The sequence below is a fragment of the Pygoscelis adeliae genome, unplaced genomic scaffold (genome assembly GCF_000699105.1).
Source record: "Pygoscelis adeliae isolate BGI_AS28 unplaced genomic scaffold, ASM69910v1 Scaffold13, whole genome shotgun sequence".
NCBI lineage: Eukaryota > Metazoa > Chordata > Aves > Sphenisciformes > Spheniscidae > Pygoscelis > Pygoscelis adeliae.
The window spans coordinates 2,919,141-2,946,280 of NW_008824499.1; the positions used below are offsets into that span (position 1 = coordinate 2,919,141).

Sequence of the window (27,140 nt, forward strand, 5' to 3'; positions counted from 1 at the left end):
GCTTGTGCCTCTTCAATAGAGGAAGACAATATCTAGACCAAGCTGAATAATGATAATGCGATTTGTTAATCTTGAGGTTTTGAAACTGGCAAAAGAAATTTGCAGCGTCACTTAAATATTTAACACCCCTTTTCAATTTCCATCATACCTCCTAGCAATTGAATTTGAGTTAGTTTTGCAAGTCATGGTAGGTTGAAATGCTTTTTATAACAGAGGCTGTAGAAACAGTTGCACTCATGGTAAAACACCGGCAGGTTGTGGAAAGGGAATAGTACAATAGCTACTTAGTCAAAACCTTTCTCAATCTTCAGTATCTCCCAGAATGAAGACTTGTAGGAAGTCGTCTTTCCATTCATTGTCCTTTACTCAACTTTGACCTTAGTTTTTAAATATGGTGTTGGCATGACCAAAAAGTTGGAGGCTAAAATGTTGCACAATTTATATTGGATTAAAAAAAAAAGTCAATATAACCTTGTAACCTTGTTCAAACATAATGTTTGAGGTATTGGTGATTTCCAAGTATCTTTCTGTCTGACAGAGGGTTCCAGTAGCTCGGGTTTTGATACCTCTGTAGCTGTGGATTTAAGGTATTTGTTGTGAAGTTTTCTGGAAAGAACCGTAATACTTAAAAGGAGGGGGAAAGGACCAAAAAAAGACACCAAAATAATTTCTATTTAAGTGCCTTAACAAAACATGATGCAATTTATGTGGATTGGTGTATTTCCAGTATGATTCTCTTGTTTGTTAAAGAGAAAGTATTTAAATCAGGCTTCTCTGTGATATATTGAAATTACAAATTTTTTTTAATACTGAGTTTGGTGCCCCCCCCCCCCCCCCCCAAAAAAAACACCAGCCTGTCCCCCTCCTTTCGCAATACCTTCCCCAAACCAAACCCTGTAAAGATTTAGCGCCTTTGAAGAAAGTTTAGGTTGAGCTTGCACAAAAAGCAAGGGTAGAGGTGTGGTTTAGAGGGCTGAGTTGTACTTGTCGCTCATCCTTCTGCTGTAGCCTCTCTGGGTGGTCTTAGGCAAGAGCACAGAAAAGGCCCTGCATCTATTCCCTTATATATCAATTCTGTATATAAATAATATTTGCTACTGCGAGCACAAATCATGATAGAAACTTTATGCCATACTAAAAGCAGCAAGTCCTCTGCAAGCTAAAGGCAGTTATGCCTTGCTTTAATTGAGGATAGCTAACAGGTAGGAGATGAATATGTATAAACAGTGAATGCATCACCACTGTTCAACTATTTAAAATCAGCTATTTCTAACAGTGGTAGTGACCAAGCAATTACTTCAAGTGAATGAGGTTCTTTGCTATATTGCATAATAAGCCTTGGATATTTTCTGCTATCCTTCAGTTCAGGCTTAGCCTATGCCTGGTCTGGAAGCTTGGCCTATGACTGATCTGGAAATACTCTGCTGATGCATGTATACTTATAAAGTGTCCCCACAGACTACAGAGTCAAAATTAAAATATACAGTGAAGGCTGTGTGAGGCAGTAATGCTGAGAGGTTTGATCTATAGTAGTCATTTTAGTAGCAGTCTATGATGCAGAAATAGTCATTGGTAGTTCCCTAAAGAGCTCAGAAACAGAACTAGGAGGAAATTGTGGAGGAGAAGTGGAAACAAAAGACTTCAGAAAGTGTTGGCCCTACTCTTTTAAATGGCGTATTTTTACCCTTTCAAAGTGTATTTTCGTGTATTAGATACAGGGTTCCTGTAGAGGCTGAAATAGAGTGAAATTGAAGTAAACAATAATGGGGGGGGAGTGAAAGAAGAAGGAACTATGCTATAAAAATAGGATGCGAAGAGTAAGGAGGAGTGTTAGAAGTAAGTTAACCAATTATATCCTCACTATTTAATTTTCACTTTAAAATTTGACTTTTTAAAATTTGGGTCAGAAAAAAATAATTAATACTAATTAATCAAATTATTACAATTTAGCCACCTGAAATAAAAGTGGACAAGCAATAAGTGTGGTGTATAAGTTGTATGTACATATAAGCAAATGAGAAAGTCCTAAGAGGAAACCCCCACTTTTTTTGTGTGCAAGGGTTATGCAAACAAAGAGAAGGGGATTGTGGGCTGCACTCTTGAGTTTTGGTTTTGTCTTGAGCTTCAGAAGAAACTTGTGGGCTTAAGGAATTATTCTCAGTTGTACAACCAAGATCAGGATCTGGTCCAGCTCTGGTAGCTTCCATATGTAAGCAAGCTTATCTGCATGGTATTTTGACTAAAATTACAGTGAAAGAGGCAATGCTGTCCAGATCCTGCAAGTGCAAAAGTAATCAGGCTCAGCACAATGCTGTCAGTTAAATCCCGGTACAGGAGCAGTGTTCTAACAAATTGTGCAACTTCGTAGTTACCTTGTATGCTGAACTCCTATTCAGGACAGTGAGACTTCATTATGTAGGGCACCGGGGGCAAACCCTTCTGTGAGTGCTTTTCTCATAATATTTAGCACATAAGGTGCCTCTCCCTGAGTCACTATGCTCCAGCTTTTCTTTTAAGGGTGTGGTTATTTAATAATTCTGGTCCAAAAGATGAGGAAGGGGTTCTAAGATATGTCTGCTCTATGTTACAAAGAGGTATTTTGAGCTGGCTTTGGAATCCTGAAGCAGTAGTTACCGTAGCATATCATTGCACTTCAGCTAATTTACTGTGATTATTCGGGGGATACCCTAGTGTTGCTTTACATTACTTTGCTAGCTAACCTAGCTAGGAAACTTACAGCAATATGTGTTAGTTGATAGATATATTTGTAGCTGAACTGGTAGCAGTACATTCACACTTTCTGTGGGGTAGATTTTTGCTAACTGGATATAGAGATTTACTAGATGAGGGAGGTATTAGTCAGTGTTATCTCTCCATTAAACCTTTCCAGTGTGGTGTAGATCATCTGCGAACAGCAGTTACAGCCCTGCAGTTGCAGTCTATGCATGTCATCCACTCAGTGTCTATAATTTGCAGCATGGCTGAGTTCAGTTTTCTTACCTTAGAGGACGTTTTTGCTGACTAGAGAAAAAAATGAATGTCAAATGTTCCAAGTCACAATTAAAGTGTATTTTTAAATGTAGCAAAAAATGTTAGAAACAACTTGCACCTGTCTTACCCTCCACCACACCATGAATTCAAAACTTTAATTAGGGTAGAGAATGGCTTCAAAACTAAACTGAGGTTAGCATGTGTGTCCAAACATGGCTAGGTGAAAGCAGGCCACTTCTGTCAGTCTTGGTTGATGCATTTTGACATTTTCAGTGACAGATTTGGGGTTTGAAGCTCAATATTGGAAGACTTGCTACTTTCATTTGCCTTTATCTACTGTGCCAAGGAAAATGGAATATTCTGTTTGGGGGACTTCTCCTTTTAAAAAGTTGTTGTATAATAAGTAGTTGTACAAAAAAACATGGACTAGCTGCCCTCCTAAACTGTTTTTGGATGAAGTAATATTTACATTTTATAGTGCTTACCTTGGCTTCCCTCCCCCTCCTGTGCTATAAATTGTTTTCTGCATCCCTCCTACAAACACAATTGTACTTCAGAAATTGTTTCCATTCTTTGATTGTGCTTTTTGGCCATAAATACTGTAATCTAGAAAGAAAAGTACAAGTTTTAAAATGGCCTTGTTAAGATTTGTCTCTGTCATGAGTCTTGTGGGATACTTGAACATCACTTTCTTGACTTTTTGTAGTCAAGGTTGAATATCGTGGGATTTTGTTGTGGCACAGCTGTAATGAACACCTAAGCAGCCTGTGCTTTGTTAGACCCTCTTAGTAAATAGTTTTATTGAGACTAAAAACAGCAATGAAGAACAAACAAATGGAAGACTTGGTGAGTGATGGTGGAAAGTATAGAAGATGTAGAAAATGCCTGATCTTTCCCTCAGGGTGAGGCTTGTTCCTTCCTGCCTTCTCTCTGCCAGTTATTCTGCTTCCTCCTCTAAGCTTTGATACTCTAGATGGCTAGTTCTTGCTCACTGACTGCAGTGATCCCACTGAATCTAGATTAGCCTCTGAATTGAAGTCTAATTTTTCTTTCTTCCTAGGCATTGCTGAACAAATCTGCTTGTCCCTCAGTTCTTGGCCTGCATTCCCGTTTTCTGCTCCCAAACTCAGTCTTGTGTTCTGTCCCTGCACTCTTATCCAGCACTTTTCTGTTTCCCGGGCACCTCTTAGAGATCCTTTGTTGCCAAGTTTTCTGAGCTCTCTTGATTTATCTCCTCTGCTGTTTGGATGAGAGTATGTTAACCATGAGTTGGAACAGATGATTGTGAATGTGCCTGCAAAAAACTTGATAGCAATTCCAGTCTAGTGATGTAGGGGCTGAACAATGTTGGGGTTTTTCTTGTTTTGTTTTTTTTTATATGCCAATATGTTTCTTAGCAGTAGTACTACTATTGATGCAGCACCAAAGGGAGGTTAGTGGAAGCTAGTGACTTCTTGTTAATTACTGCATTGTCTAACATTATTGAGTGCAGGTGTATGCAATAGGGTCTAAACAGTAATGCAATTGATCGCTTTAGCCCTAATTGTTAGCAACTTTCCCTGTTGCTGTCATTTGTTTAACTGTAGTAGTAGGAAATGTGAAGAAAAAGTATAGGCAATGTCCTACTAAAAAATAAAAATGCTATGAGAAGCTCTGGTTGTATTGGGGTAGTAATGTAGGTCTTTGGCACCTTGTTTCTTGAACAAGTAGATCTCTTACTTGCTAGATGGAGGACAACAAAATAGTTGTAAATATGTTCTACAAGCTGGAAATACTACAAAATAGAGCTGCAAGTATGCTGGCAGCGGTTCTGCTGTGTTTCTTGTGATGCATAAATGTGTATTTTTCTTTTTTTTTCTTTAACTCTCCTCATTGTCTTTCCAGATAGTTGACTAGGAAAGATGGTTTTTGAAGTGTCCATGGGGAAATCCTTCATGTGTTAATTCTCCTTATTTCGTAGACTTTTTGCAGCTGTGCTTGAGATCTGCAGGTGATCCCTTAAAATTACAATTTCTGACACTCCTGGAAACTTTATATTACAGATCAGCTCATTGGACAAAAATATGTAGTGTTACTGCTGTATGCTCTCTTTAGTCTTGTATAAAAATGTTCAAAGTCAGTTACCGGAGAGTAAATGACGTTAACTGGTACTAGTCCATAGTGCTGTATGGATTAGAAAGACTTGCACCAGGGGCTGGATTCACTCTCTAGGCTGTCACCCCTGCGCTCCTTCTGTAGGAGTAATGAACTAACAGCGCTGATTGCTTCTGCATGATCTGAAGTAAGTTGTCTTGTACATTGGGGTTATGAACAGAACCTTGAACTTTGTGGTCCCCAAAATATAATTCTGATAATCCAGTGGAATTTTTTCCCGAAATTTTTCCACTTCAGGAATGGAAGCAAATCTTTTATGGTTTGCAGAAACCCTCCTGAGATGTTTCTTCCCAGCCTTGCTTATGTTACACTTTGTTTTCTGAAGTCTTCTCAGGGTAATCTTCTAAAAGTGTTCTCCAAGTCTTGGCAAACAGAAGCCTCGTTTAGACAAAGTTTATTTTTGACTACAGTCTTGCTGATGCTAATGAGTCGTTCTGGGAGATTGAAGTCTGAGGGTGTCTCCAGTGAGGTATTCTCCTCAGTCCTGTGGTGGAAAGCTGTTGCTTCAAAATGCTTAAATGTAGCACAGGCTGCCTGGCTTGTACGCACCTCGGTGTAAAACACAAGCTCAAGCTGTCTGTGGTCATACCAATGTTTAAAAGTGGTCATATATATCTGAAGAAGAATAGTGGATTGTGACAGTAAATGGCAAGAAGACTGTAACACTAGCTGCAAGAACGGGGAATTGGAATAAGGTGGCTAAATGGAAGAGTACATGTGTCTTGCTGATTGTGGAGTAAGAAGGATCTGCTTAAATTTCAGAATCTTGCAAAGAGGGACAAAGTTTTGAAGTAGACTTTGAAAGGTTATCGAGCTAAAAGAGCACTTTCATAGCTGGCTAACACCTATGAATAGGCCTGGAAGGTGTTTATCATCAGAAAACAGTGGAAGAGTTGAAATAATTTGAAGTGGCTGGCTCAACAGTTCTTTGATTTTAGTTTGTTTTTTTTAAAGCAAAATGTAAATGTTGTTTACATTCTTAAAATATCAATGCAACAGAAAACTTTATATTTTGTTTCTTAAGTTTAAAATCTTGTTTCATATACTTTTTTTTAATAGTTAAGTGACATGTAACCTTATCTTAGCAAGCAAGTCCTACAACAATTCACAATGTTCATTTAATGTGACTGGTGCAGTGGAGTGTGCAGTAAGTATAAGTTTCAACAAATACATACATTGTTTAATTTTTGTTTTACTGTTTCTATAGGGAATGAAACTTTAACAAGAAGTCTATGTTAAAGCCTGGTTAACAGCAAGAGAGGCAAAGTGTAGAAGCAATGCCCTGATGAAAAGGTAGGGAACACACTGAAAGAGTTTTCAGAAGGCTTGTGCTCTAACTGGAGAGAATTCCTGTGATATTTGAGGTGCTTCTGCTTTGTTCCCAGGATTGTTTACTCGCTATGAAGAAAATACTGGAAGGAAAAAAAGGCTTGTCTGTCACTTCTGTCAGGCAACTTTGGAAGTACAGGGATGGGGTGAAGGTTTTATCCTGGGTAACTGCAGTTATTCACGTGTTCCCTAGACTGTTGAGCTCTCATGTGATTTGTGCAGTGTCATGGCTGAGAAATGGTTCTGAGTAGCTATAGCAGGACTGACTGATCCAGTTAACTTCATTTTGCTCTTGCATGACTAGCCGCCACATTTCTGTGTGTTGGCAGCATACTTCAACAGGATAATGCAGCAGTACGCATATGAGACTGAAATGCCTAGGGACTGTTAGAACTTTACCAGCAATTTTTAAAAATTGGTCACTGATTTGTCTATTTTTCATGTGCCTTCAAAGGAAGGATGTTCTTGGAATGTGATTATATTACAAATGCTTTAAAAAAAAAAAATCACCATTTTTAATAAAGCTTTGAACTATTTTAAAGATGTGTTGCAGAGCCCTGCAGTGGTTTCCAACCTACACTAGGACATGTTTGGTCCTTGTTTACAAACAGAACATCTCTTTGGAGTCAGGCTAACAAAGTAAAATATCACCTGCTGTAGACAGCTAATGGACCTAATAAGAAACTCAAATTAATAAGCGATTTAGTATTCTCAAAGGAAAATGCAGGAAGGAGTGGGAATGAAGACAAGGAAGATTAAAAGATTGCAAGGCAGTTGTTGTGTTTGTGTCTGCCAGAGGTGGACTGGTGAAACTGTTCTAATGGAGTCAGATGGTCTTACTGCTGTCTTTCACAGGTCATGTATCTCTTGCACATGCAAAAAGCATGTAAGTAAACCCTTTTTGCTATTTGGGAAAGCTGGCTCCTGGAAAGAAGGTGGCAATGCTAGAGCAGTTGTTCTGGTCTGCAGCCCGCTTACAAGTTACCTCTACAAAAGTCTGTGGGTAGGAGCAGGTTGTATGAATTATATTAGTATTTTTCTCCTTGGAAATGGTGTAGTGCATCTGTAGTAAACTCTGCACTTCATGAAGCATTGTGCCTGTTGCTGCTGCACAGATGGAATATATGGCACATCCACATTAGTTCTGGTTGTGTGGTGAGGAAAAAGCTGATGTGTACTTCCCTCTTATAGTATTTGAATGAAAAATGTGATCTGTTCAAAAACCTTGGACACTGATTTAGTTGTTTCATCTGAAAATGTGTGAGCTAGTATAAAATCATGCCTTTCAGGTTTTTTTTGCTTTCTGTCGGAGAGTTTTGGATCGCTTATAGCAAATAGAAAAAACTTTGTTGGAAGCAAAATAAGTTAGCATATATGCTCTGCTTTCTGAATTCAGGGTTAGATCTAAGTCCCACCGATATTTTATCACAAAAGGGTCAGCCACGTGGAACTCCTGTAAACCTCCTGATCATCTTTCCTGTAATAGCAGATTGTTTTGCACTTTGCAGCAGACTGGTCCTCTTTTAACACTAGCAATAGATCTATAGTGTTAGATCACAAAGCTAATTTTTCAGATTAATCTCTTTTGCACAGTTGCTAAAATGCCAGCACCTCTGAGTTACAACAGCGGTGACAGAGAAAATTATTAATTAGTATTTTGTAAATGTTTATGAAGAAATATGATATTAAAAATTTAAATTGAATAAACAATGAAACTGAGTTTAGCCTTTGTCTTTCAGCAAAGTAATCAAGCTAATAGTTTGTGGATCTGTGGCAGGATTATCCGATTGTTTCCCCTGTTTCCGTATTTTTAGAAATGAAAAAAAGCCCTCTTTTCTCCCACATTTATATAGTCATGATCTGCAGAGTCTGTGTGTTTTTAATATGTTCTTACAAGTGAGTTTGCTATTTGCAAGGCTATTTTGTTTCTTACTCATGTTTATGGTGCTTAATTTATAGTGGTATTAATGATATGTAGTCCATTAAAATGACTGTCATGAGATGGCTCAAAGACCATACATTGCACTTGTTTCCGGGGACTTCTGTAAGAGGTTATATTTATGATCCCATGGCATTGTCTTCAAAGTGCAGCCTTTCCTTTCTGGATGACCGAAGTGTAGAGAAGCAATAGTAGCTGCTTCTTAGTGTGGCACTGTTAATGTTGTTGAATTTCACCTGGGACCTGCTGCTTCAAGCAACACTCTTGTGCAGTGACTTTGTTTCTGTTGTGTGTTTTTTTTTCCTGGAAGTTGACTTGTAGTACTGTGTGATGTATATCATTATATATTATAACATGCTCTGGAATACCTTAATGGTAAGAGTTTCTACAGAAATTATTCAGATTTGTCAGTTTATGTGAAATTGCTTTTCACAGAATGCTTATTTGTCACTGAATTAGCTCACATTATATACCTTCTTTTTGGGGTCTGTTAACATAAAGTTTGCATAAATCTGCTCTCACAGTAAACAGATCTTGAAAATTTGAGTATCGCAGTAGCTCTAGTAAAGTCTGAGTCGGCTTGAATAAAATACCACTGAATTGTTCTGATATTGTCTGCATTTTATCCCATTTTTTGCTGCAAGTCTTTGTATCAGAAGGCAAAGATCCGAAGGGATGATGCATCATCAGCTAGGCCTTTTTTTTTTTTTTCCCTTCTGTAAAAGCTGCATTAAATTATGAAAGTCTTGCTGACTTGTGTATTACTTGCTATAACCTTAGGAAGCAAATTTGTGTGATAGCAGGTGTTTGTATGTAGGGGATTCTAATTTTAACTGGCTTTAAATGAGGAAAGCTTGTCCCAGTTTTTCTTGAAAGTGCTTTTGGGAATAAATGAATGTTTGAATTTAAGACTTTTGGTATAAACTTGATATGAAATAATTAATAGTGAGGCTTAATTTGAGATAGGTATGATTCTTCAGTATAATGTATATACATCTGTTTATTTGTAATGCTGTCTTGGCTAATTAAACTGGAATAGTGTGCTGCTAATACACTGAAGTTATAAGGCTTACTTGCCGTTTTAACGGTCATATTTTGTATAATTTTTGATTACTAAAACATTGTTTTCTTTTGAACTTAAAAGGCATTGTGAAGCACTCCAGAAACTGGTGTAGTTTTGTGAAATACTGCTAATGAGAAAAGGAACAAAACTTAGTATTTTTCTAACTCAGAATCTTTACGGCAAAGTTCAGTTTTGTAGTGTTTCTGCTGCTTTGCACTGGGCTTGTGGTTACAGGGCATTTTTCATATACAACAGTGCAAGACTTAGCCAGCTTTCAGTCTACCTTTTCTCAAGTCTTTGAATGGAAAACTCTTTCAATGGAGCTCATGATGGCTTAAGTGTTTAGTTTAAATTGCTTGGTTGGTAGCTTTTACTTAGTCAGCCCTTTCTTCCTCAGTGGTTCTTGAGGAATATTTTGGATTTTATTTTTTTTATATCTATATCCTCCTCTATGTTCTGAGCAGTCTTTGACCATAGCTTTTTTCTGATCTATGTTATGAAGTATTAATTTTTTTCTATGTTTCCTGATGCATTTTCAAATGATACTTTTTAAAAACAACTGCTTATGCTCTGGTGTGTGTGTGTGTATATATATATATTTTAACTTAAGACCAAATGTTTGCCCAGTGTATTGTAGCTTTAAAAAAACTGTTACAGCTTATCTGTTGGTTTAGAGCGAGTGCTGATAAAGATAGAAAGTTTTCATGATAGTTAAAATGTAGTATACCATAGTTAAGTTTTACAGATAACTGTGAATGTTACAAAATATTTAGAACTCCAGTCGTGTTAGGTAAAAGATGTTAGTGTTTGTTCTTATGTTAGAGTTTAAAGATGCTTTATTAAACTTCTTTATCTCTCCATGCATTTGTTGCTAGCCTATTCTGGATTTGCTGAAGCCACATGTACAGTGAAATAATAGGCAGCATATGCAGTGGTTGAATTGTGTGTCTTTGGATACATCACTCAAGGAGAAGTTTGAGTTTGTAGTTGCTACTCTCATATACTGCTAATTAAGTAACATATTCCAGATGTTTTTGAAATAACTGAATTTAGGTTAAATTAAGCTTAGTTTTGTAACTGCATTCTCTCTTCTTTCAGAAAACAAGCTGAACAGTTATTTACAAACTGTTACACTGCTATATATTGGTGATTGTTTCCCAGTAATCATATGTTCTGAAGTGTCCCATACTGTTTATTAACCATATAGGAAAAAAAGAAAGGTTAGATAGCTTGGGTTTTTTTCTTGGTGTGTTCTTGAATAATGTGAATAACCTTAAAATAAAAACTGTTACTCATTTCCTTGTGACTTTAGAAGCTAGTCAAGTCAGTTACTCCAGCAAAATACAAACAACCTATGAAATAAGAGCAGGAAGATGGAATTACCTTTCTTGTACTGGTGGATGAGGTTGATAGTGGTGATCAGGCACAGGCTGACGTTCTTCCTTCTTGAGCAGGGACTGGTGCTGGAAATCTGAGGTCAGCTTGGAACAATTTGATTAAATGCACAGTATCAATTTAGGACATAATTTCCCTAATTACTGGTGAGAAATGTCCAAATTTATTTTGCTTGTTTTAACAAAGAGTTGTTGGTAAAATCCAAGAATCATGATGATATGAAGTTTGATACTTCATTGAGTATACTCAATATAGTATCTTATATTGATAATACATACTCAATATTGAGTATACTCAATACTATTGAGGCTTAATACTTGCTACCTAGAGCAAAAAATAAAGGGACCTAAAGCAAATGGAATAAAGGTGGCATGAAAACTGAAGTCTTGTACCAACCATTCAAACTGTTTTAAATTCTGTTGAGTTTCTGAATGTTAGCAAGTTCTTGAAACTCCTGTGTTGTTACAGTTTCTCTTGCAATAAAACTTTATACCCAAACAAAATTAATTCAACAAAAAGGAGTCTTAAATAGCTTGTCTGGTTTAAAAAGTCTGGAACTTGATGATAGTAAACTTCCTGAAGCTACTTTAGTGAGGTTCAAGCCCATATGGGTGACTTAGATAAACATTTTTAGCCTATTTCTCAATGTTCCGTGAAAGAGCGGAAAGTATTTTCTTTATCTGCAAAATCAAGCTATTAAATAAGACATGGGGTTTCAGTGACTTGCAAAGGTATTCAAGAGTCTCTGACAAAGAGGAAACTGAATCTCCTGATACGTAGTGCACTGTATTGTTTGCAAGGCCATCTTTTCATCCTACAGATATTACTTTGTCCTGTGCTGAATTTAATTTACAACATTGGTAGCAAACACTGCAAAAAACCCACTATACAGAAAGAATTCATATGTAAAAAATCTTTTTTATCAATATGTTCCAGGAAGAAAGAATGTAATTTCCCAACACAATTTGGCTGGAACAGCAAGGCTGTTGTTCCTTTTCATTACGAAAAACTTCATGTGGTCTTGAATGTTTTTGTTTCACAGTGGTCTGCAGTCCATTGAAGTTGACTTGGTTTAAATGTCTTGTATAAAAGCTGGTGTATTGCTGGCTATGGATGGGTTACATATCAAGGATCTGGGTGCCAAAACACTATAAAATAAAATGATACCAACTTTTAGCCTGGAAAAATATTCCAAGAAGATCTGGCCTTGGTATCTGATGTAAAATCCCATAGGGTGAGATGGCTGCAAATATTATAGTTCTATCTTCAGAATAATCAAGACAGCCTTTGCGTATATGTTTAATATTCAGGAAGCAAATTAATTGCAGATCATGCCTTAGAAGATCCATTGTCATGGTGAATAGCGTGCAGTAATAAACTATATGCAAAAAACATGAGAACTACTTTTTGGCTCAGCCATGAGCTTTAAGTAGTGAACTATCTGCAAAACTTCTGCACAGTATTTTGCTGTTACTGTTCCTGTTGGTTCAGCTACTCCAGTGTGTAAGTTAGCAAAAAGAGCCCACTTGGGTTTTCCATTCCAAGATTTAACAAATAACTCTCACGATTGTGGCTCAGAATTCCAAACTGGAAAGATGGTGATTACAAATGAAAAATGTTACGTGATCTGATGCTGGATCTCTCTATTTTTTTGTATTCTTCTATTGCGTTTTCATTTATATTATTGCAAATTTTCTGTTTTAAAAAATAAACATTATTTCTGATACCTTATAATTTCCTTTAAAAATACTGATATATATTTCTTTCTTACCAGTTATAACGTCTTGTAATGGAAGATGGAAGACAAAGGGGCTCGTGTTGCTGACTACTTTGTTGTCGCAGGATTAACAGATATTTCAAAACCACTAGAGGAAGAAATCCACTTCAATGATGCTTGCCATAAAATTGCTAAACCAAAAGAACCTATTACAGACGTAACAGTAATTAATAAATCTCTGGGAGAGGAAGTTCCTCAGGGATATAAATGCATAGATGTTACTCCCTCAGGACTGTCTGCAGATCTCAATAATGGCAGTCTTGTAGGACCGCAAATATACCTTTGTTATCGCCGAGGAAGGGATAAGCCCCCACTTACTGATCTGGGGTGAGTGGTTTTTCTATTCTAGTAAGTGATTTTGGCAGTTTTATTTGACTAATGAGCAAATAAAGCAGGTTTATTGAAATATAATACTTTTAAAATATAAGGCAAAACTCTAAACAGGAAGATACTTGTTGTCTTGAGCATACTGTAACCCAGTATGGTAGGAAAAATGCATACTGAGTGGATTTTAGTGACAACTGTAATCCTTTTGCATTTTGGAGTTTTCAAAGCTGTTTATAATTTTCAATGTGTATATTTTGGTTGAGATAAGATGCTTAACCTATTTAATACAGATTGAAAAGAGGTGAGCTGTATGACATTCTTAGGATCAGGCAATGAATCTTGAATTCAAATTAATTGAAATTAATTGAATTGAAAATAACACTATTTTGCAGTAAACAAAACACTTAAAAGCAATTATATGTGAGGAAAACTAGTATAGTTTCATCATGAAGCTTTTCTGCTAGAATGCAATTTGAGATAATGGGACCTGGACTTGTCAGTAAAAACGTTTTGATCAGAGATGAGACAAGAGCTGCTGTTAAAATAGTACTATTCAGTTACAATTCTTAGTATAGTATTAGTATTCAAAGTGTTTAAAAATATTATGTGCCTTCTGACTTCTGTTCATCCCATTTTAACTAGGGTTTTATATGATGGGAAAGAAAGAGTAAAGCAAGGTTGTGAAATAATTCAAACTACTCCATATGGTCGGCCTGCTAATATTAGTGGCAGTGCCTCATCACAAAGAGTGTACATCACTTACCGAAGAGCATCCGAAAACATGACACAAAACACGTTGGCTGTAACGGATATATGTATAATCATACCAAGTAAAGGAGAAACCCCTCCACATACGTTCTGCAAGGTTGACAAGAATCTTAATAATAGTATGGTAAGATTCAAAATCTGGATTTTGAGCACTTGATATTCAATGATGTAATGTTTGTGGAGTATTTGTGACAGTTCTCAGAGTACCTGGTGAAAAACTTTGATAAGCACTCTCCAAAGATAAATCAGATCTTGGAAGAGCTGGAGGATTAAATTTCTTTTTTCCTGCTTGGAACAAAGTCTTTTTGGAAGTCTTGGAGCAAATAGTCTTTTTAGTGCTGACTTAGAAATGCTGACTTCAGCAGCTTTGGATTAGTCCTTAGAACCTGTTGTGTCACCATGCGAATAACTGGAGGTTTCAGATGCGGCTGTTTCTGACACTGATTTTACTGTTGTGATGGGAATTCTGTATCTAATAGCTGCCTTCTGTTTTGTTTTTAAACTCCCCTATTACCTACAATGCTGTTTTATAAATGTCATTGTCCTCAGTAGTTTCACAAACTTATTCTCTGACGAAAGTTGCATATAAGCAATGTTGGATGCTGCTGACTGTAAGCCTGTTTAAATGCTTAATATGGTTCCAAAGCTAGGTCTGCTAAAACACACAGGTGTCACAGCACTTTGCTTTGCGGAACTTAATATTTAGGTGTCTCCTAGTTGAATCTGCAGCCCTGTAGGCTTGCTTTTGTAGGGTCCTCAAAAATATAGGGTCAGCATGCTTATCGGCATGCTGACTGCATATGTGAGTAGTATTGTGTAAAAAAGATCATGGAAACTGATCTGTACTTGTTTTTAAATAAATGCCTGTAGACATTAACAAATGGATTTTTCAGTTCTACCAGTCCCTGTGTTGACTGGGTTATGAGAATGCTGTCTTACAGAAATTGCTGTATCTTTCTCCCATCCCTAAAAGCTTTGTGTGGCCTTTAAAGGGTGCCGGTCTTTTCCATTCTGTGGCTTTCCATGTTCTTTATTCTCATGTCCAGAAATTGAGAACTTCAAAAATATTTAAAAACATTAACAATGCCAGAAAGAAAATTGTTGTTTAGAAGCTGCAAGAACTATGAAGTTATGCTGCAGTGTTTCACAGACTATGAAATCACAGACTGAATAAGGAATCAAGCGTAAAGATTAGCATGATTAAAATAAAAATGCAGGAACAAAAGAAAATCAAGTATTAAGTTAAAGTAATACACAAACGTAGTTAATAACAGAAACATTTCACTGTGTGTGTGTATATACATAAATGTGTGCATGTATGTATATCTGTCTATATACACATTTAAGCCAGAAGTTTAACAAAATGGAGAAAGGTTTAAATATTTATATGGATGACAATTGTACTTAAAATTCTGTAGTTGTGTTAACAAATGTTTTGGAGAAGAATTTATAAATGTCATGCTTCAATCTATAAATCAGTTCTGTTTTAGAGGTCAGGCTGATGCCTGCCATGGATTGGCTAGCTCAGAGCTAAAACAGTACTTTTTCTTTCAGTTATCTGTTTGTGGCTGTTGTCAGAAAGCATAGTGTAGCAGGCCCAAAATTCCTATATCTGAATGCTCTATGTTTTTGTGTGTAGATTATGGTTCTTTGTAAACAAGGAAGAGGAGGTTTTCCTCCACTCTTTTGTTATGTCCTTTTGTTATACTTCATCACGTAATCCAATAATTTATTTTGTTTTACAGTGGGGCTCAGCAGTATATTTATGTTATAAAAAGTCTGTGGCAAAAACCAACACCATATCATATAAAGCTGGTATGTAACTACTATTTAGCTTTTTTTAATCTTCAATTCAGGATGTACAGGCTTATTTGTAATGTAATACATTTTTTTTTTTATCGAAGACTTATTTGACAAAGACACCGTCTTGGCATTATCCAAAAAGGAATCTTTCTCTGAATGATTCTTTTAAAATAATGTCCTAAAATAAGCCTTAGAATTATGTATCATGACCATTTTATTTTAAAATTTGCTTTTAATTGGAAGCTCAGTTGTGTTTTGATAGGTTCCTACAAACCTGCGTGTCTCCCACCTCTGTTTTTGTTGCTGATAACTGTCTCTTAAGGGTGTGTGTGTATATATATGCAGAAGAAAACACTGCAAAAATTATTTGATGCATTTTCATGTTCACTTTTTCTTTAAGAAGTGCTTTGAAGAATACTGCAGACTTCCACACTGCCCTGAACATCAGTGGCATTGAGCTCTTTAAGTATTTTTGGATTGTGTATCATCTTTATTTTGTTGTTTTATTTATAAGACAGAATTAGATTTGCTATGGCTCTGATGAAATGTGTTGGCTTTTCTTTATTTTTTTTAAACCCCTGATTTTGTTTGAGTGCAAGTCATGAGCATGATTCAGACTTAAGCTTTAATTCACTTATATCCCTTTGAGATGCTGCTCTCTGTAAACACAGTAGTTTAGGACTAACTAAAAGGTGGACAACAAATTTGTAGATAAATAATTTTAGAAGGCTCCACATCTGGTAGTAGCTTGCACAAAATTTTGCTTCTTGGAGGGGAAAAAAATACACTGCCTTCTCGACTACCAGTGTTTATTGCTTATTAATATTTCACTGTATATTAGAAAAGAATGTGTAGCGATTGTGTTCTCTAATGCAGAGAAATCCTAAAGCCCTTCACACAATATTCATTCTCAGTTTGGAGTCCCCTTGGTTGGCAATAAGAAAGGATAGATTGCTACAGCCATATGATGTAATTGAAGACCTGTATGTTAAGAGTCTCTGCTTCAGAACTCTGTTTCACAGCTATGGTTAAAATTAAGTCTAAACACATTAGTCTGGTAGCACATTAGACGAATCCTCAGCTGAGGTGGATCAGCATAATTAATTGGTTCAATTCTATTGATATTAAAAAAAAAATCTATCTAGTATCTAACATATCAGATTTTCCAGAAAACTTATTGGCAAGAATTAATTGCTTTCATAATTGAAAGCATCAGTCTTATTTCTCAATTATTCAGGTTACCACTTTTTTAACTAAATTTTGAATCTTTACTCATACTAGTGATGAATGTGAACTATTATAATAATAGCTGAGATGCACACAACCTGCAAACAGAAAAAGATAAATTAGTTATGAATAGTTCCTAGAACAGTGAGTAGGACTTCAGTCTGATGTTTTAGTCAGGTGATTTCTCCTCAGGCCTTGGGAGCGTGCTGCCCCTTTCCAGCTATTTGCTATGCCTGATTATTTACAACTTTACTGATCTTCTGAAGTTAGTGTATACTCATATACAGTTTTTCTGGGCGTGTTTTTATGCAATGAGCTGTTAGAAATGTTTCTGCTCTTCCTTACATAACTGCCTCTTTACAAATTGCCTTTATAGGTTTAATATGCAGATATCCTGAAGAAGATTATGAATCATTCCCATTACCAGAATCTGTGCCTCTTTTTTGTCTACCTATGGGTGCAACGATTGAATGTTGGCCATCTAACAGTAAATACCCCCTCCCAGTTTTTTCTACATTTGTACTAACTGGCGCTTCTGCAGAAAAGGTATTTTGAAAGCTTAAAAAAACCCACACAAAACCATTGTTAATAATATAAGTTAAAAAACTTGATTGTCTGTCTTTTCAGGATGATGATAATGCATATTTTCATTGACAAACTTGAATCTATTTGTTTGGGCTTAATTCAAAGACTACTTTAAAGAGTGACTTGCATTTATTTAACTGCTGGACTGTTGATCATATAAACCTGTACTCCTTTGCTTTCCAATCATGTTAGCCTTTGAAAGTACAGAGCTATAAAAATTCTGACTGCATATACATGCAAATACACTAATTTCATTGCAAGCATGGAAACAACCTTGCATGTATATACTTGTTCTACAAAGTAAATTGGATGTCAGAGGAATACTGCTTTGAGTTGCTTATAAAGGATTCCTAAAATAGATTTAAAGGCAATTGTAGGAGCAGTTCACTGTAGTTGTACTCTGTATAATCATTATTTTTTCTCTCACTTAAATCGTTTCATAAATTACTCTTTCTCATATGACATTAAGTGTTTTAAATAAATAATAGACAGTCTGGATTTTCACAGCCATAAGAATATTCCTGAATAGATTGCTTCAAAAGATGGTGCATCAATGTAACTTTTCAAACAGTAATGTAGACTTGATTTTCCTTGCGTGTTTGGGGTTTGTTAGATTGCTTTGAAGATTGAGGCAGATTTTTTGACTTCAAATCAATTGTGTTGTTTGCAGGTATATGGTGCTGCTATTCAGTTTTATGAACTGTATCCTGAAGAGAATCTCACAGAGAAACAAAAATCTCAACTGGGATTAGCAGCTGCTGTTGAGGGAAAGTCAGAGACATGCAGAACAGTTCAAACAAATAAATGCATCTGTCTGCTCTCTCACTGGCCTTTCTTCGATGCTTTCAAGAAGTTTCTTACCTTTCTGTATCGTTACTCCATTTCTGGTCCGCATGTCCTACCCATTGAGAAGTAAGTAATTTCAAAAATTCATAACAGTAATTTCAGTTCATGAGAGCTCTTTTTGTACTTCTAAGTTTCCTATAATATCCTTTTGACTTTAGTCATCAAACATTAAATATAATGGTTACACTAGAGTAAGCACTTTTCTCCATTGCTTAAATGTACCTTTACCTACTTCCTGAAAAACCCTAGATTTTTATTTGTGATTTAAGTGCCTGCAAAGGTTTATCTGAAAGCCTTTTTTAATTAGCTTTGTGCCCTTTAGCATAGTCATTAGGAGGAGCAAGATTATAAAGCCTTTCTTAATGTTGCATACGTTAAGTTAGGAGAATGAAATATGTAGTTTTGCATTTTTTTCTCAGTCACCTATTTGTTGTGTAATGAGAGATAATAAAGCAGATCGAACTTTTTGCACTAGTAATTCTCCTCTAGTTGTGATAAATAAACTTAATTTCCTTCTTACGTAAAGGACTTCACGTTTTAAAATGCAGAGGAAATCCTTACATCCAAGAAGTGGTTGGTATCTAATTGATATGTAATACCGTTTAACATTTCTAGGCTAATGTAACTTTCTAATGCATTAGATTTCAGATGCAGTATTTGCTTTTTTTATTTTATTACACATCAGTCTTTTTTCTGATTAAACTTCAATATTAAGTTTTATGAGACTTTGACTTAGTGGATTAAGCTTTTTTTGTGATTGTTTATCCACTTCGTTATTCTACTTTGTATCTACTATACTTCTTTTAAAATTCTGATAGCATAAACTTCCAATAATGAAAAGAGTTTTCTTTGTGTTTTTTTTTAAGCTGAGAACTATTTTTGGTTTTTTACTTTCAGGAATGAATAAAATGAGAAGTAAATATAATAAATGGTTTAATAGTTTTGATTTTACAGATTTCTTTGCTTATTCTGATTTCTCTGATTTGTAAACTGACTAGTCAATTTACTGTGGATAGCTTAAATATAGCTACGCTGTCTTGCATGAAGTTAATATAGTATCTAGCCTAGTTTCTTTGGCTATTCTAATGATGATGAAGGTTGTCTGTGCCATACATGTGTATTTGAACATTTTCAGTCAGCCCTACTTCTGCAAGCAGCAGGCATTTCCTTTGATGTTTGCTTTTTGTTCCATATTTCTGCCACCATCTTCATACACTGGTAATAAAGACAAAACCCCAAATCCGTTGTCAGCCTGATTCCTTTCCTGTTCTCATTGCCATGTGGGTGCACAGACATTGATGCTGACACAAGGGAGGTCAGCTGGGGAGTGGTGAAGAAGGAGGCCCAAGACTGCTTCTGGTTAATGCCAGTTATGTGATTATAGAACCGCAACAAAAAGTTTAACCCTAGCACAAGTACACAAAATTAAGAACACAGTAAAAGTGTGTTGTTTTTTTCTTCCATACATCTAACGGCGTAATATTGAGATTATTGAGATATACGTTGAGGCATGAGTATGAAATATATAGCTTTGAATCAGAAACATGTAAAATGAGTCTTCTATAGAAATCAACACTTATTTGTGGGTTTCTCTGAATTTCTTCAAAATTTGGTTGTTTTCTGCGCCAGAATAATGGTAAAAGTTGCAGAAATCACAGTAAAGTATGTACTGTAGCATGCAGTTACGGATTACCTGTTTCTTCCTGAGTTTCTACTGATTGTGTGTAGTTTCTTTTAATGTGAAAGTGTGTATTATGTAGAACTCCTACACTTTTAGAACTTTTGTAAGTTTAATCAATTTATAAAACTGAGAACTTACTCAAATTTTAAAAACATTTTTCTGTATTTGTAGTATATGGAAAAACTTTAACACTTTTTTAATCAGAAATCTTTCATAACATTTTGTATTTGGAAGTGAAGAAAACGGATGAACTTAATGACTCTCCTTGATACTCAGCTGTGAATATTTTTTTTGCAAATAACCAGTGCTAGTCTCTGAGGTATAGTGCTATTTCAAGCCAGTCTCAGAAGCAGGATTGTAAAATGGTATTGTTATGCTCAAACATCAATATTTCTACTTTACAATTTTTTTTTTAAATAAAAAAAGGCTCCTTGTAATTTCTCAGTCTCACAAACCAAGCTTGTAGTCTGAAGGATAATCTGGCCTGCCATTTTGGTTGTCACTAGTAGAAAAATAGGTTTTCAAGGTCAGAATATTCCCATAGGATTTAGGGGCTGGTTTTTTTGCTCTCTGTCTTCTGAATAAGTATGTGCCATTTTTATATAATAATTTGTCTTACTGGCAATAATTTTGTCTTGAGGTAAAGCAGTTTAAGATCATAATTTCTACTAAATCAGTATTTTTCTTTTCTTCTAGACACATTTCCCATTTCATGCACAAAGTTCCTTTTCCATCCCCTCAGAGGCCAAGAATTCTAGTTCAGGTAAGTGTAAATTTCTTCTTAATAGCTATGTCTTAAGTGAAGACAAAACAGCTGTTGAACAGGTTACTAAATGGAAAATGTAATTTTTATGTTCAAATTCTTTTTGTTCAGGATATTTTTCCTGAATTCATACACTTAATTTTTACAGATTTCTCACTGTTGTTTCCAGTTTAGTTAAGGACTTTAACGAGATATAAGATACTGTTTAGTGAGCTTAGAACTTAATTTTTTTTTTTTCAGAATACATGGAAATTAGTGGAAAAACTACTCAAAGTTGGCATCTGGTTTGATTTTTACAATAGCTTTTGAACTGTTTTCCTCTTGCTACTGTATGAAGGCTGAGTGTTAAATAAATATAATTAAAACCAGATGTGAAGAGTATATTAATGATTACCTGTTTTCCCAAAGGGCATCATGCTGTCCTCTACATAATGGATAGCTCTTACTGAAAACTTCAGGAGCCACGCACGTTCAACAGAGGGACACTTTATCAATTATGACCCTTATTCTGTCCTACCTGCAAGACCTAGCATATCTTACTGTGTGTGAGTGAAATGATATAATTGCTAGGATTAGGTTACCTGTTATTTGAAACTTCACCCATGTCACTGTTGGTAGGAGAGGAAATCCCTATCTCAAAGACTTCTTAAGTGAAGTATTATTAAGTCGTCTCCTTTTTTTTTTTTTTTTTTCCCCTCCTAAGAGGAAAAAAGGGTAGAGCGGTTTAATTGCTGAGAAAAGACATCTCTGTTCCGGTTGTAGTTATTCTACCAATCCTGTCGTTTTGAATAAGTTGTTACAAAGTGATGTTACTCTTACTTCTTGTATGAAATAAAATATAGAGAGCCCTGTGCAGTTTTCAGTCTTAATGTAGTAGCCCATATGCTAGTGAAGTCTTTCAGAGTAAATACAATCTTGGGTTATGTCTTTATAGAATGTATTGAATATTAAAGATCCTCCTTAATGTACTTGGATATTCTGAAGAAGTGACATTGGAGAATAGTTATACTGAAACTGTATCTGACACTTCTGTCACTTGTATTATGATTTTAAAGTTCAATTCAAAACCCAATATTTTTACATCTTGGGATTTTCTTTTGTATTCACATTCAATAAAATATTTGTGCTAGGGAACACTAAACACATTTACAGAGAACTGTAAGTGAGTTTAGAGAAAAACATTTAATCTTTTTAGTCTGAATTTTTAGGGAGCTCTGTCAAAGTATGCATGGGTGTATATCCCGGAACAAAGTCTGAGGACCTAGATGTAAGTGATGTGAAATTGTCTGTTACACCTTATTTTCAAAATGCTGTATGTGTCAAGTTAGTACAACTTTAGTAGCTGATAGTACAGATGGAGAACACGCTGCTTTTAAAGTAAGCAATGGTTGTTGAGGTCTACAAATAAGTACTTCCTTCACGCTGCTTTCAGGGTCTTTTGAGTTGTCTTTGATACTGCACTGAATAAAATCACAGGTGACTGTATCTAAGATGTTTTCCCAAAAATAGAGGGAGAAATGCCTGTATTCTTGAAAATTACAAGCTTTTAGGATTCCATTTCATTGAAGAAATAGTAATTTCTCTCTGAAGCTTGTTAATGTAAAACATGCATATTCATTTGAATATGCTGAATATATGACATGGTAGTCTTTTGCTAAATAATTAGTATAGCAAATCCTTCTGAATATGTGTTGCTGTAGAATGTCTCGCAAGTGCCTATATGCTTTCTGAAAATGAGACCTGATATATTTTAGTAACCACATGTATGCCAGTCTGGATGTGTAACCCATTCTTAGATCCTTCTTAGCATCTGTTACAAGTGAGAGAGAACACGGCATGTGTCTGACTTTTAAGTTTCAAAGAAATTATAGCCACTAGTAAAACATTCAGAAATGTTCCCGATAGCCAGTTTCCAGCTGCCATTGTTGATGGGTTGTTTCTGATCTAAAATCTGCTAAACTTCATTCTCCATGTCCTACCATCCCCTTACTACACAGATGTTCCTGTTCTAATGATGTATTCACAACCTGCAAACTTCAAGAGCACATCGAGTAATATGTTTCTCCCTCTGAAGAACGGGGGCAGTAAGTGCCCCTTCTGCCTAAGGGAGACATGCTCTTTGAATAGATGCTTGATTGTGTTTATCTGCTTTTGCTGAAACACAAAAGTCATAGGACATTAGGCCAATGCTTCCTTTCTGAGGGTAGTTTATGAAGGTTACCTCAGGCTGAAAAAATGAAGTGTCTGAATTCTTTCACTGAACAAGCTAATGGTGGTGGTTGTCACAAGGTGACTTACTTGAAGACAAATCTAGCATGTAGAGTGGTGTGGCCATCCTCATTTGTCACTGAAGCTAAATGTATCATCAGCCTTCAAAAGCTCTGTTATGTGAAATATGCAAGGAACCAGTATTGCATAGACTCCTGTTAATGTCCTATGTTTTGCGTGTCTGTCCAGGCACAGTGTTGGGTGACTTAGTGCTTCAGCATTTGTATTACTAATTCATCTGATCTTCTAACTTCTATTGTCTGGTCATATGTGGTGGGGTCTAAAGTGAAACATACTCAAAAATGAAATGTTACTAAAAGTTGTCTGAACTTGCAGCTTAGTTGTACGAGTTACTGTGACTTACTGAATTACTATTGCTACTCGTATGTGTGCTTTTATACAATAGATAGAAAATGCACGACCACTTAGCAGAGAGGATCAAGCTAACTGGTATCTTGTTACCTTGGGTTTACTATGGCTGAAAACATCACTTGAGCTTTGATAAATTGATTGTGTATCTGTATTCTTGTACTCATTTGAATCCTATTCATGCTGAATATATGAATGATTTCTCCTGATGTCATCTCACTGTAAGAAAAAAATACGAATTAAGATCTTTGTTGTGGATTGTCAACTAATGCAAATTTGGAGCCGTTTCTACCAGCTAAGAGCCTAATTCTCATGTCTTCCAAAGAAAATATTACTTTACATTACGATCTGCCATCGTTCCCCTTCATGCATTTTACCCATCTCTTTCCCCCTAAATCCAAAAAGAATCCTGCCCGGCCCCTGAAAGCTGTGTGTGAACTATAGGTCCTCACTTCCCTTAAAATACAGAAGGCTTCCTTTTTCAGCAGTTAATATGTTCAATTTTTTGAAGGATTAGCTAGGTTAAATTCCTCTTTATGAATATGCGATGTATTCAATTCTGACCAAGAAAGGAAGATCGTGTTTTGCCTGGCTTTTACTAAAAGATACTGATGCGTAGCATTGCATACCACTTCTTACAGTGCTCTACAACTGGGATATGTAAGGTTCAACTTGGCTTAAATTTTATTTTTAGGTGTTCTTTGTGTAATTTCTAATAAATATTTCCAAAGTTCAGAATAAAAAGAATGTATTTTAAAATCTTTTTTCAGCTATCTCCACATGATAACCTGATTCTTAGCCAACCTGTGTCATCACCCCTTCCACTGAGGCAAGTAGCAGTATCTTCACATTGTGAAATGTATTCTGATTTACATTGTGGAAAAGATTTGGTACTTTGAGTTGTAATTGTGCAAATTAACTTACCTTGTCTGGTGCCTTTTGTAGCTAGTGTATCTGAAATTTATTTACGTGATTAGACCTGCGCCCTGACAAGGATACATACTTAATGAACAATATCTGTGTTTTCTCAAATAATTTTAGTGGTTCTTGAGGCAGAATATAGATTGTTAGATCCCCTTTCTAGGATTTGGTACCTGGTCTCCCAAGATAGTGCAGCTTTTGTATTGCAAGGTAGTAACTGAAGAAGTTCTGTGACTGTCTTAACTTTTGTGTCTCAGTGCAGGAGAATGATTAAAGAAACGCATGTTGTCTCTCTGTAAATTGCTTCTCAAAAAGAAAAATCATCATGCACGTATCCTGAAAATAGTCTAGACTGATTGAAGAGTCTCAAGGAACCATGGTTACTATTGGGAAGTAACCATTCTTCACTGAACAGTGAAGTGTACCGAGTAGTCTGCCTCGCAATCTTCTTTAAAAGAAAGATTTGCAGATTTACGTTTATAAAATCGTACTCTAATGCCTTGTTTTCTGTTTTGTTATTGAACATTTTTTTATGGTTGTAACTCATCAGTGTGTTTATATTCTGTAACAGTGGGGGCAAGTTTTCTACACTACTTCAGAATTTAGGACCTGAAAATGCAGTAACTCTACTTGTTTTTGCTGTGACGGAACATAAAATTCTCATCCATTCATTGCGACCTTCTGTCCTTACTAGTGTGACAGAGGCATTAGTCTCTGTAAGTAATGGTTTTTTTAATTATACATCTGTAAGTGGAAAAAAATGTTTTTTAGATAAAATCTAAAATTAGTAGTAGTGCTGTTAGGCTTAGATGTTACTTAAAAATAAGAAAAATAAAGATCATTAGAGAGAAAAATTGATGTTGCTAATGATATCCCATGAAGACAGAAGAGAAAGAGTAACTGTTGTTGGTTCTTTGTGTGTAAATAAGTGTGTTGTTTGGTCATCACAATGCACTAAATAAGAGTTCCTGATTTTCCCAAATAGCACTGTATTCTCTCTTGCAGAATTTTAAATGCATGTTATTTTCCTGCCTGTCTTCACTAAGCATTGTTTTGCTACCTCTGCTATATACAGTCTATTATGCTGAAGAGCTTTTTCCTGCAAATTTGAATTTTAGAGAAATCAGTGCATCTTTTATTTAATAATCTGCATCTCGACTTTCAGTAATAATTATCTGTCACGTTAAATAATTTTGAAGTGGCAGTTAGTGAAGTGTGGTTTATACTTGCATAGACTATATTATTATATGTGTTTAACCTATGGTTTTGTCTCCATGTATTTTCAAAGATGATATTTCCCTTCCACTGGCCTTGCCCATATATTCCTCTGTGTCCCTTGGCACTGGCAGATGTGTTAAGTGCACCATGCCCATTCATAGTGGGAATTGATTCAAGATATTTTGATATCTATGACCCTCCACCAGACGTTAGCTGTGTTGACCTAGATACCAATACAATTTCTCAGTAAGTATTTATTAACAATTTTTCTTCTGTGTTTTTTTTTTTTTTGCTTCCTGTTTTCAAAGGCAAAAACTAGCTTTTTGGCAAAACTTTGGGGGGGTTGTTTGTTTTAAACCTCTGAACTTTCTAATGTATCATCCTCTCTGAAATGAGCGTGCTAGAAATGGTATCTCCTGTTCAACACAACAGGGCGGAGGTACAAATCCTCATAGAACATTATTGCCTTTTATTCCATTACGTTAAAATCTTATGGCACACGTTGGCACGTTTCCTGGATTAGCCATACTGTGTCTCACTTCATTGTCCCTGGAGAACAGTCACTTCCATTTTTCATGATCAGCTTTCTTAGTGTTGAAGAAATTCTAGTATCTTCATATGGGCATCTACTTGAAAATTATAACAATTAAATCATACTTCATATCAATATGAAGTATAGGAACTTCATGTTGAGAATTAGAGATGTGAACTTTCAAGGGTGAGAGAGTCTTAATTAAGACTTAGAATCATGCCATCATTAACAAACTGAAATAGCAGTATTATATTTCTCTTTCAGAACTGTATAGAGTACTATGTTTTTCTGTAATACTAATATCTAGTATCTAAAATACTAGTAAGGGACAGTAGTGCACTGTTAAAACCATTGGGAAGCAGTCCATATTGTTATGATATTCAAAACAAAGAACTGTTTGTTTCCTTGTGATGATGTGATACAAAAACAGAAGAGGGTAAGGCTTCTAATTCAAGATTATAAAACATACAGAATTAATTAAACTTGTATTTCGGAATTAAACTTTTATTTCAGTGTAATGTTTAATATACTCAGTATATACTTAGTGTAACTTCTCAAAGTCTTTGGTCAGTGTTCTTTTGTATCATCCTGTTGGTAGCAGTCTTTCAGCATTACTATGCCTAACTAAACTATTTTTTTCCTAAATTTTCTTATTTGTGCATTTATTTTTCCTTCAGTAGTTGTGTGTGGCTTTAGAGAAGGTTGCATATATTAAGTATTTGTAAATAGAAACTTTTGCTAAGGATTTTATGCTGATACCAAGTTTGTACAGCAATTCTGCTCTGAAGTTTTTATGAACTAGTTCAAACTAGGCTGCGATAAGCAAAAAGTAACAAAACCAAAACCGAAGTTGAGGAATATGTTTGTGCATGTCTTCTGGTATTTTTCTAATTAGCTACATATTCATTAATGGAAATAAGTTATTTCCAATTATCTCTGTTTTCATTCTACTTTTAGCTGATTTTCTATGTATTTTCTCAAACAGATTAATTCCATTTCATCGTATGGAAAAAAAGTGTCAAACGCTTACAACTCTTGCAACGATGTGACCAATAGTGTCTTGAGGCTTGCTGGTGCCCTCTGTTGACAAAGAATGTTGTAATTGTTTTCATCATGATAATGATATAGTTAAGTCCAAATCTATATGCACTAAACACAGAGCAGTTGTCATATCAAATGGATTT

At 35.5% G+C, this 27,140-nt stretch overlaps 1 protein-coding gene across 1 annotated transcript in view; it reads left to right on the forward strand.

The window, feature by feature from the left end:
* The window catches only part of DENND4A (DENN/MADD domain containing 4A), a 60,101-nt gene that overhangs the window by 3,079 nt on the left and 29,882 nt on the right, over positions 1-27,140 (forward strand). Inside the window, exons 2-11 of the mRNA XM_009321453.1 lie at positions 6,353-6,438; positions 12,646-12,975; positions 13,618-13,867; positions 15,489-15,558; positions 17,150-17,319; positions 18,029-18,270; positions 20,582-20,648; positions 24,056-24,114; positions 24,778-24,922; positions 25,495-25,670. Coding sequence (XP_009319728.1) covers positions 12,668-12,975; positions 13,618-13,867; positions 15,489-15,558; positions 17,150-17,319; positions 18,029-18,270; positions 20,582-20,648; positions 24,056-24,114; positions 24,778-24,922; positions 25,495-25,670 — 1,487 coding nt within the window. The 5' untranslated portion in view covers positions 6,353-6,438; positions 12,646-12,667. The remainder of the gene's footprint in view (positions 1-6,352; positions 6,439-12,645; positions 12,976-13,617; positions 13,868-15,488; positions 15,559-17,149; positions 17,320-18,028; positions 18,271-20,581; positions 20,649-24,055; positions 24,115-24,777; positions 24,923-25,494; positions 25,671-27,140) is intronic.